General features: G+C 40.4%; 2 protein-coding genes across 2 annotated transcripts; both read left to right on the top strand.

The window, feature by feature from the left end:
* The first annotated feature begins 1238 nt into the window (after positions 1-1238).
* fgf6a (fibroblast growth factor 6a) lies at positions 1239-3902 on the top strand. The gene is made up of 3 exons (XM_030786515.1): positions 1239-1578; positions 2086-2189; positions 3726-3902. The coding sequence occupies exons 1-3, from the start codon at positions 1239-1241 to the stop codon at positions 3900-3902; spliced, it is 621 nt and encodes a 206-aa protein (XP_030642375.1).
* A 4817-nt stretch (positions 3903-8719) lies between these two features.
* LOC115822959 (fibroblast growth factor 23) lies at positions 8720-10941 on the top strand. The gene is made up of 3 exons (XM_030786939.1): positions 8720-8966; positions 9118-9224; positions 9588-10941. The coding sequence occupies exons 1-3, from the start codon at positions 8738-8740 to the stop codon at positions 10014-10016; spliced, it is 765 nt and encodes a 254-aa protein (XP_030642799.1). The 5' UTR covers positions 8720-8737; the 3' UTR covers positions 10017-10941.
* The last annotated feature ends 481 nt before the right edge of the window (positions 10942-11422 follow it).

Raw genomic sequence — 11422 nt, 5'->3', positions numbered from 1 at the left:
TTAATGTCAGTACCCAATCCCCTGAATTCTTTGAGAGATAATGAGGCTTTGTTTCTCTCTTAGTTGACTGTTTTTCACCATGTGCTCAGACTTATGCTTTCAGTATATTTGGGTATGTTTAAAAATGACGGATAGGATATTTTTCTTTAGCTTGTCGGGGCTTGGATACTGTATTGTCTGTTTTATTGCCTTTTGATGAGAAACTAATGCCTCGGACTCGGAGATGACACATCAGTATGTCACAGAAGCTGTGGGTATTGCAGCTACTTAAACCAAATCGTTTAAAACAGCGCCACCTTTCGCACCCTGGGTCCTATCCAAGACCAGATCTCACTGTAAACCTAGGAGCACGCGATGAACCGGTGTCCTCTGATCTATGAGTTTTTAAAATGTCCTGTTTATCCCCCCAAAACAGAGGCTTGTTTTTTTATTTATTTCAACGTATTTTTCGCCATTTATTTGCTAAAATGGTATTGGAAACAATCGATCCAACATTACTTGGTGCGATTTGTCTCAGAGCTGTAAGGGAGAAGGACTAGTTATCCGACAATATTTCACTGCAGCCCACTTCGTGAAATATATCTTTGGGAAAACTCCCTGAACAAACAGTACAGGAAGTATTTTGCAAGATTGACATTGCTCTGTGGTGACAACTGGACTGTTTTTACACCTTCCTTCTAAATAAGGAAGCAGCCTGTCAGACATATGAGCAGCGATCCAATTTGGGAGCACCCCATCACGTCCCACGGTAGCTTAACGCCATCCAGTGAGGTCTCACTCTCCGTTGCCTTCTCATGCGGAATGACAGCGCTCAATTGAACTTCAGCGGCTCCACGGTTCAGCGTATATTTTCATGCACGCTTGCAACTTTTCGCTGCCCCGTCCCCCGAGCTTCCAATAATTTGACAGGGCAGCGGTGAAGTCAGCGTGATGTCATCTTTTGAATAGGCTAGGTGAACTGAGGTTTTTTGGTGAGTGAGCGGCTCTCTCCACCGCAGCGTTGCCCGTCGAGAGAGGCGCGGAGCGGCAAAACATGGTAATCACCAATACTACCAGCTCAAGCTCTGTCGCGCTCTCTCCCTGCTCTTATCATCTACTGAGGGGCTTGCGTTTCACAACCAAAGCCCCGACCTGCGTTCCAAAAATAAGCCTCTGCCACCATGCCGAAGGAAGAAAAACAAGAAGAGTGGTATTTTTAGGGTCATTAATTTTGACCACGTGCCCTAAAGGTAAACCGGATGGTCATTGCGCAAAAGCGTCTCATCAGTATGTCCTACGAGACCAACACGCACTGGACGTTGACAGCGATTGTTCTCCTAGGCTTTCTGGTTGGGATTGTGTCGTCTTATCCTCTTCCAAGCAGGACTAATGCAACTTTACTGGAGAAGAGATGGGAGACCCTATTCTCCCGTTCCGTTTTGGGCATTTCGGGGGAGAAATCAGACCTAAACTGGGAGAGTGACTATTTGCTGGGTATCAAGAGAGTGCGGAGGCTGTACTGCAACGTGGGCATCGGGTTTCACCTCCAGGTCCTCCCAGACGGAAGGATAAACGGTGTTCACGATGAGAGCCAGTACAGTGAGTTCCATCCCGCAAATGTAACGCAATAGACGACACACTATTCCAGAGGTGGCAAATAATTGGGAGAGCATCTGCATAACAAATTATTATTGCATGATACTGGCCGTGGAGACATTTGAATGTGTCCTAAAGCAAAGACATATCTATTTTAAAAAAAACCCTATGTCCATCACTGTTCTCACCCTTGGCTCAAACATGACACGAATGCTTGGACGAATTTAGTCGCCCACTAATTTTACACTGCATCCATCTGTGACCCAGAAACGAATGTTCGTGCACGTCCAAAAACTGCAGTAATGACATGCATTCTTCACCATACAGAGGATGTGGGATAAACTAGCATGGGAGAGAGTATTCAGAACAAAGACGTTGCATCCTGCTTAGTAAACCATTAGGATCCACCCTCTGTATCAGGATGCATGCGATAGATTGCTCATTGAACCATTATTTGTGCTACTTAATCCTCTCTAATCCCACGTAATGTTTGATGTTTTGTTCAATCAGGTCTAATAGAGATCTCGACGGTAGAACGAGGAGTGGTTAGTCTGTATGGGGTGAAAAGTAAGCTGTTTGTCGCAATGAGTAGCCGAGGAAGGTTATACGGAACGGTAGGTATGCACATTATTCTTTACCGTATGTTCACTTATTCCGGGAGCGGGTCCGGAAATATGCTGTTGTCAAAATCGATCTACATTAGCCTATAATTTTAAATTATTAGTGTAGGTAAATGGGTGTGCCAAATCTGAGGTCCACTTTTAAGATTATATCCCTGATATTTCATTTTAGTATATAGAATCAAGTCACTTTCATTAAGCATTAGCTTTATCAATGTGAAATATTTACATGCATGTTAATATAACCTGAATCTGAGCATGAGGGGATGAACGTATTTTTTCTCCTCAGCTTTGCAGCAAAATTTGAATATCAAAATGCATTACCCGTTTGTTGGGCTTAAGAGGTTAGATTTTCATTCATTACAGAGAAGAACACTGGTGCGTCATGTGCCTCCTAAAAGAACCTCTGTCCATTTCCTTTCACTTTGCTGATGCGGGAATTTGACGATATCTGTACTGACGCATACTATTAGTGCACAGGGAATTCCAGCATTGTAGCTTTATAAAGTGAAATAACGCTGTTTTACCGAGATGCAGGGAAATAGGCTGTCTCCACTTTGTATTTCGTAGAACTTAAACGTCCAAATAGAAACTAAGTGAGGCGCAGCGTGAGCAAACTGCGCAGGTTAACGTAACAAGAAAGAGGGGACGTTTGGCGTTTGCCAGATCACCACGAGCTGTCCTGGAACGAGGGCGGCACCTGTGCTGCGTATGACTGCCTCTTACAATGTAAACGGTGCATCTCTGTGAAGTCATCTGAACATTATCACTTGTCAGCCACGTGTTTCAGCTTGCTTTAATGAAACTCATTAAGATAAATCTTGATTATTTTTTCTTCTCACTCTCACGATCCTTTTTTTTTTAAAATTTAGCTCTTTAAGAGAATGTAACGTGAGTGAATGTCATTTCAGCTGCATCAAGCGTCAGTATTAGCCCAGATATTATTGCTGTGCAGGTCTGATGTTAATACAGTCAGCCGGATTCAAGCAAGAAGGTTTGAAAATGAATCTGAGCTATGACAATGGACAAATGCAAAAAGAATTTACTGAGTGACATTGACAGTAATACTAAAGGAACTGATGTCAAATGACTTGCCATAAGTATAAAATAAATAACCTCTATGAATACATGTATATGTATACATCCTCTATCTGTATACTCCATGCATGTTTTATTTGCTAAGGCAGAGATGGGAGAGACTGAGGAGTTTCTGCTCTATGTTAACCAATAGGGAAACCTCCTTTTCATTAATTTTCTTTGGCCTGGGTTCAAACAACACTGTTTTGAAGAAAATATATGTTACATTAACAAAATGGACTAGAGTTTAATTCGAGAGTGATTTTAAAAAGAGCTTGTGTCCTCTTCACTGAAAACTAAGGATAAACAGAATATGAGCCCTGAGACCAATAACATGAAATTCTCTCCCTTGAGAATTTCTCCTTTTAAATCCAAGCTGGAATGTGTCCTGTTTTACTGACTTTCTCGTCTGTCCTTCTTCTTCTTCTTCTTCTTCTTCTTCTTCTTTTTTAGAGAGTCTTCCGGGACGAGTGCAAATTCAAGGAGACCCTTCTGGCGAACAACTATAATGCCTACGAGTCTTCCATTTACCAGGGTTTCTACATTGCGCTCAGCAAGCACGGACGGCTGAAGAGAGGCTACAAGGCCACCACTGCTATGACTGTCACACACTTCCTCCCCCGATTATGAGCAAAAACTGGCAATAAACACAGTCCTTTGCACAAAAATGGACATTCTCACAGGTAACTTAACACGCGTGACAAATGACAAACTGCAGAAGATCAAATCAAAATAAGACTCCCCCACCTCCTAGTATTTATTCTCCTCAAAATATATATGTATATTTCGGTAGCTGTCTTTGTGTCTGAAAAAAAATCTCTGTTGTAAATGCCATTCTTTGCTGCTTATCGTTTCTATTATAATTTTATGAGGGTAGAGGAGTTTTTTTTTTTTGTGCCCACTCTCTTTTTATTGGTGCTTGCCATAACTGGTGTTAATCGTAAACTTGTCACAGAGATGACTATCATCTTGAGCTTTTAGAAGTGAAACAGATACTTTGTTACCTCAAAGATTCATGTCCTGACAAAAGAAAAAAAAAAAAACGACAAAAAAACAAAAACTAAAAATGAAAAAAGAAAGGGAAAAAACCCCAGGAGGTTTGCTGCTTGGAAACTATATCACATAACTGTCTGCCGGCTTCAGTCTTCACTCTGTCCTGTCATTCTGTGAGGGAAAACATAGACATACTTTTCAGTGTTTGTTTGTGAAAAGGAAGTGCCAAAGCATCGTGAGTGTGGCCCCTTTAAACTGCATGCAGTAACCACGGCCCAGTGTCCGAAATAGGAACGACAAATTTTATAAGGTGTCCTTTTAGGCCCCATTTCTAACAGAGTCAGGAACTGTCCGCAGTTTATTTTCCTACTAAAATTAATAAAGAGGATTAAAATAGAAAGGGGGCCATCGTGTCCGTATGATGCAAAGATATCAGTCAAAATGAGCCCCCCTTTTTTGGGGAGAGTTTGACAGTTGTGCTGTTTCATCTCCTGAACGCCAGCCGTGATTAGACAATTGTGTGTTTCTGCTTCAATTGGAAAGCTGAGTCATTTATGAAGTACTGAATTATTTAGACAAACCACAATGCACTTTAATGAAGTATTTAACTGATATAATGCGACCGTTAAACACACGAATAAAATAATTGATTAGCTGGTTGGTTTGTAGTTGTTGAGATAATAGCTGTTGTCAATTTTTATCGATGATAAGGAAATATTGCTTTTCTTATCTTTAATGTCTGAGAGAAATGAACCATGTCTTAGAGTGAGCATTCTGTGATTGTGATAATCAGACATTATTGGCAGTTAGATTATGGGAAAGCATCTTGGACATTTTGGACATTTTACATTGTCATTCATTTTGAAAACATGCTTATTTATGTGCATGACTGCCAAACTAATGTTAGAGAATGAAGAATTTACAGTGGGCTTTTACAATAGGGTCAAATGTATACTTGTATTTGAAGTTTGCTGGGCACCACGGTTGACTTTGGCACTTTGGACAGTTTGTGTCAAGCAAAGATGTGGAAGAGGGCACTGATTTGTCCTGTCTTTGTGTTTGAACACTAAGCACTTGGTGAAATGCCAGAGCCAAAATCCCAAAGCCTTCTGGAAAAGTCCAAAGAATTTGGTTAACAAAATTGATGCAGTATCTGTTCCACTGACTCTAATAACTCAAGTTCAAGTCAGGATCTCTCACTGTGTTAAAGCTAGAGGTATTTTTAGATACCAACCCCCCACCTCTTCCCACAACCTACCCACTGCACACACACACACACACACACACACACACACACGCATGCACTTAGATACACACACATACACATACACATACACATACACATACACATACACACACACGCACGCGCACACACGCGTGTGTGCCTCTCTCACACACACACTTGTTCTATACACTTCTTTTGCTTGCTACATCACATAATAGCTGATGCATTGCTAAAATGAGAGCAAAGGAAAGAATGAAAGCTATAAATAGAGTGAAAAGAAGAAGAAAAAGAGCATGTAAAAGTCAGTGGTTATATTTGGGGCTTGTTGTTCCAAAATAACTGCATATCAGGACTGCATTATTATTATTATTATTATTATTATTATTATTATTATTATTATTTCAGCCACAATTGTCAGTGTACTCTTTGCATTGTCCTTCCTGTACAGCAAGGCTTCTCTCTGCTACGTCTCCGCTGTTCGCTGTTTAATGCGTATGCTAGTCTGTTTGGGCCCGGCGGTTGGCAGGCTATCCGCAGTGTGTGAGCCTGGTGTTGTTGTAGTGAAAGAGCTGATGCTAGTGAGGATCTCTTCACCTGTAGTGTCCCAGTTCTGAAGCAGTCATGCAGAGAGAGCAGAGGGTAGAACATATCCGTTTACCTTGAGTCAGAACACCCACCCCACCCCCGGCCTGTGCATAGTGTTTGTCTAATATCGCTGTCTTGTGCTTATGTGTCTAAACACTAAAAAAAACAAAACAATAAAACTTAACAATGTAAAGCAGAGGTTTGATTCAGAGCCCTGGACGTGGAACTGATTTAGTCTGAATTAAACAGGATTATTTTACAGAAGAACATATCATTTTAAAGGGAAAATTGTGATACTCTGTATGTAACCAACAGTACCAACCAACTTAAAACGACTGACATTACCTGTCACTGAAGCATAGTCCTTGGACGTGTGTCGATGTACTTTCTGAGTGTGGATTTGTTTTTTGGCAACCATTCAGACCCCCTCTCGAGTAGCCAGTCATCATGGATCTGATGTCTTGACTTTTGGAAATGGCTGTGAAATGAAGACATTGCTCTTTTACATTAAAAAAGTAATAATAATTTAATGTTAATTTATGTCTGCCAACAGGCAAAACTCTGCAGTCCTTAAAGTTAAAAGTATGACTTTACTGATGGTGTGGTCTGGCTTTGGAGGTCATCGGAAGACGTTCATCTTCATCAAGTTAAACCATTTGCCCCCCCCCCCCCCCCCCCCCCCCAAAAAAAAAAAACCCCTCCCCCCAAATGTAGGCATGCAATATGATTGCGCTTGAAATGATTAAAAAAAAAAGAGGAAGAAGAAGAAGAAGAAAAATCCCTTTGAAATAATGATTTTGTCTTCTGGTTGGTCATCCGTTGGGATTAATTTAATGTTGGATTAATGTGTTTTACAGTAGCAGACACTGTCATGTCACAAATCAGATGTACAGATTGTGAGAAGTCTCACAGATGTTTGGCATGTTTTTTTTACGATGTTAAAAATGAGAAACAAGGGAGACCGTGGCCCATTGGATATGCTGAGAATGAGGTTGTGTGCTGCTGACGGCGGTCTGGTCTTAAGAAAGTTCACAAACGGTACTTTATATCAAAATCTTGAAACGATGCCTCCTTTTTTGGCGTGAGAGATCCTAGCGAGCGAGGGATAGTGCATGTGTGTGCATGTGTGTGTGTCTGTGCAACCCATGTGTTTGTGTTTTCTCTCTCTCTCTCTCTCTCTCTCTCTCTCTCTCTCTCTCTCTCTTTCTCGGTTTTGTATTCCTGCACTGAGGGGACTGTGTGTTCTCCTCCTCTCTGTCAACATATACCTCACCTTCTGCCTTAGTTCCGATTTGTTAAAATGATTGTAAAATTTGTTGGAGACAACAGACTTAACCAATCATTTGTTTCTGAAAAAAAGAGTAATGAGTAAGAGTACTAATATATTAAAAAATGTTTTCCTTTTATTTTTGTAAGTATGTGCTGTGCACAGCAGTGAACTGTATTACTCAGATGATAATAAAAAAAGTTTGTTTTTTAGGTAGTGTTTGTGTCGTCTCCTTTTTAAGTATGTTCTTTTGTGAAAAACCGAAATTGAAAGTTGAAGATGGTGGGTACCTACCTTTGGAGGACATCAGTGTGTGTGTGCATGGAAATATCTGTCCTGAAGGACTTTAATATGAAAAGCAGAATATCAACAACAATCCAACCTGATTGCCAGAGCTAAAGCAACAGCATCTTACGTCTGGAATCAGAGCACCCTCATCTGGTGAAAAGGAGAAATACATTCCAAAGGCTAAACGGACCTCTCCAACTTCACAATACTCACCTGAAATATATCAATCTCAATACATTAGGGACTATTCAGACATGAAAACGAATAAGCCTTCTCACTTACATGAAGGTTAAATTTACAGTACACACATTATTCCCCTTTCAGAGTGATTTTGTGCCAGTTAAGATGTGAAGAAAAAACATAAATGCATCAAGACTTTGAGGCACCACATTGCACATTCTTGAAGTAGCATAGCGTTCACACTAACTTTTTCACACCTACACAAACACACACACACACTCACAAGCACACACACACACAAACGCGCGCTCACACACACACACACACACACACACACACACACACAAAGATTCATATGCATGGCTCTGAAGCCACGAGCCCACAGGAGTGCTTCATTTCCACAGGCGTGCCTCATTTCCATGCAAAAAAACCCAAAAAACAAAAAAGAAGCATGATACTTGATTGAATCTGAAGATGCTTTTGTCAGAACTCTAATTTTCAAAGCTTATTTTCTCTCTGGTTTCATGTTAGGGCCAGACTACAATAAAACTATTAGGACAAAAAAGACACCCAACCCCTGATTATCACAACTCCAAACATGCCGAAACATAAAGATATAATCAATGTATAAAAGAACTGCCTGGTAAAAACAAACAAATAAACAACAAAAAAACTTATTATATTGGTTCTGAGGACTGTACAGAAAAAACTATCACCTAAAATTAGAGTGGACACCGCACACACACACACACACACACACACACACCCCTCTGTGCTGATGTAATCCTGGCAGCCAGTTGAAGATAAACTCCGTTTAAGAATTCCATCCTCCCCAGTGACCTTTGGACTCTTTTTGCCCCAATTATATACACACAAGCACCAGAGGCCACGCACTGTTTCATGAGCAGAGAGTTGTCCGCTCTGATCATGTCTGCAGCTCTCCTCCTCCTTCGACTGAGCCTGGCCCTCTCTCTTCTCCACACACCGGCGATCAGTTTCCCAATCCAGCAGAACACGGTGTCATCGTCTGGTGGCGCCAGGGCAGGGGACTCTAAGGCTCACGGTCCTCCTCACTTTACGGTCAACATTTATAACTATTTCTTGGAGATGAGAATGAGTGACGATGTAAAGAGGATTGTTCAGCAAGGTCCCCAAAGTAAGTCTGTGCCACATCTGGGATATTGTTGATATTTGTTTGGTTGATAATGGCACTTGTTTGTGAACTTATAGAATAACCTGGTCATGATGATTTAATTATGAAGAACCTTGAGTTTGACGTTTGCTTTTTTTTTTTTTTTTTTACAAAGGAACGATGTCACAGAAGAAGCTAACATCAAAAGGCTGCTTGTCGATGTTTAGTGTTCGTAATCAACGCTTCTTGTGTGTGGATTCCAATGGCAAACTCTATACTTCAGTAAGTCACAAATTTCTAACTTCTGCAGTTTCTATATTTATGTAATTTACTGAATTGCACTGTAGTTTATTGTATGCATATAAATAAAACACAGCAGGAATTATGTTTTTGAGATACTTTACAAGTCATATGTATTCTTTTAAGATTTGCCGGTCATTTTTGATTGATAGATTGGTTGATTTATTGACCAAAACTAATATTTTACTCATTTGGCCTATGAACATACTCAGTTAAATTATTTTGTTACATCAGACCCAGGCCAAGAGTTTGTTTATCATGACGGGAGACCCCAGTGTGACTGTATTCTAATTACTCTGTGTGGACCTGATGCAATAACATGGACCTTCTGTTCTACTTTTGTAGACTGACAGGAAAAACCAAGACTGCCTTTTCCACTACGTTCGGGAAAAAAAACAGCGAGAAATACTTCTATCGTGCAGAGACGGGACGCTACTTAATCTGAGAGAGTTTACGGCTCACGCAAAATCTCCAGGCTCCGCAGAAACTTCTGCTCTTTATGTGTTGCGGAGGCACGATGCTCCCAGAGAGCATACTCAAAACAGGCGGAAGCGAAGCCAAGAGGTGGACCCATCCGACCCGCTGGGGTCCGAAAACCCAGACACGAGGCCCACGTATGATCAGAAACAGGACCAGGACCAGGACCCGCAGCAGGCAAGCTCCATATCCAAGGAGACCATCAGGTCATGTGACGACCCGTTGCAGGTTCTGCTTTCCAATAGCCCAGTCAGTCCAAACCTGGAGAAGGATAAGCATGAAGAGGTGCAAGAATAGATTAGGTCACTACTGTGAAAAACTGATTTTCTTTTGAATGGATGGCCCCATCTAAGACTGTTGGATGTTATATACATTTTTGATCATCTAATTTTTGGAATTTGTTAAAAGAGAAAACTCATCGTGCATCACTCCAGGGCTTCACTGTTAGTCATACTTCTCTTTTTTGCCTTGTACATTGAACTATTTGTATTGTGCTCTAGAACTGTGTTTGGTTTTCCCATAGCATTGGTTCAAAGTGTGATTAAAATAGTCTAAAAAAAAAAAGAGGCAGTTTACACAGACTTGTGGGAAATGGTCTTACAAAATTATCCTCAATAATGAAATGAAAGAAATATGAGATTAGCAAAATTACCCACCAGTTTCACACAAATATGACACATAAAAAAATGTGATTATGCACCATGTTGATATTGTTTTGTTTGGATGGAATATGATGTAGAACAAGTCCTTATTTTTTTTTTTCTGGCATTAGAGAGTTTGGTTGGCTTGACTCCTGCCTCTGCCCTTTAACCTCTTTTAGAGTTAAAATTTAAACAGAAATGGCATTGGCCTTACAGCTGCTGGGTTTTTGCTAAGAACCTCAGTTTGTGTCATGTCAACTGATCGATGTTAGCGACAGAGAAACTCAAAATGTACTGTCCTACGTCACAATCAGTGTATAATTGATTGAATATTCCGTTCTGTTGTTGTATTTATCGAACTAGTTTCTTATAGCGGACAAAAATGTACGTTAAAAGTTCTCATTAGAATAGAGATGTAACTCAAAGGACTAAAACTTCTTTGTACAGGGAAATGGTGGAAAGGTGCTGGACACCTGAAATATAAAACGTGTTTTATTTATTGAAATTGACAAATTTTCTGTTATTTATAACATTTTGTATTGATATCTCAACTGTCTTAGAATCAAATATTAAAAACGATAAGTTCCAAAGTTGCCCACGTTGTTTAATTCTGATAGCTGATGTGTGGTGATTGAGTTTGGCTCAGGTTTAAAGATCTAAGTAGATCAGAAGACCCGACAGCCTGTTTCTTTTTTTCCTTTTTCCTTCTTTTGGCTGATAACTCACACACCTTCAAAGGTGAGGTCACTTCTGGGCAGGAATTCAAACAGTGATGAAATTACAAGTGGTACAAGGCAACACTGGACCATAAATTACAGATAGGATTCAGTGGCGTTACCAATCCGGGGCCAATGAGATTCCAGTCTTAAAGTAGGTCTGATTCTGGTTATGTACCACACACACATATATATAGGTCTTATTGTGAGTGGTTCACCATTTGGTACAATGATCCCAATATTTGTTCATAACTGGTCAAAATGACACCCCTGGCCCATTGAAATCATGCACACCAAAGATGAATGATCATATTTTCATTAACAGGACTTTAAAGGGTCAGTTTAA

Source organism: Chanos chanos, chromosome 1 (genome assembly GCF_902362185.1).
Source record: "Chanos chanos chromosome 1, fChaCha1.1, whole genome shotgun sequence".
Lineage (NCBI taxonomy): Eukaryota > Metazoa > Chordata > Actinopteri > Gonorynchiformes > Chanidae > Chanos > Chanos chanos.
The sequence above is the reverse complement of the archived record's forward strand: the minus strand, read 5'-3'. Positions and strand labels throughout refer to the sequence as shown.

Excerpts from the sequence above, each read along its gene's own strand:
- fgf6a (XM_030786515.1), top strand. The coding sequence starts at position 1,239 with ATGGTCATTGCGCAAAAGCGTCTCATCAGTATGTCCTACGAGACCAAC. Across the intron at positions 1,579-2,085 it reads TCACGATGAGAGCCAGTACA|GTCTAATAGAGATCTCGACG; the intron begins GTGAGTTCCATC and ends TTGTTCAATCAG. Across the intron at positions 2,190-3,725 it reads GAGGAAGGTTATACGGAACG|AGAGTCTTCCGGGACGAGTG; the intron begins GTAGGTATGCAC and ends CTTCTTTTTTAG.
- LOC115822959 (XM_030786939.1), top strand. The coding sequence starts at position 8,738 with ATGTCTGCAGCTCTCCTCCTCCTTCGACTGAGCCTGGCCCTCTCTCTT. Across the intron at positions 8,967-9,117 it reads TGTTCAGCAAGGTCCCCAAA|GAACGATGTCACAGAAGAAG; the intron begins GTAAGTCTGTGC and ends TTTTTTACAAAG. Across the intron at positions 9,225-9,587 it reads ATGGCAAACTCTATACTTCA|ACTGACAGGAAAAACCAAGA; the intron begins GTAAGTCACAAA and ends CTACTTTTGTAG.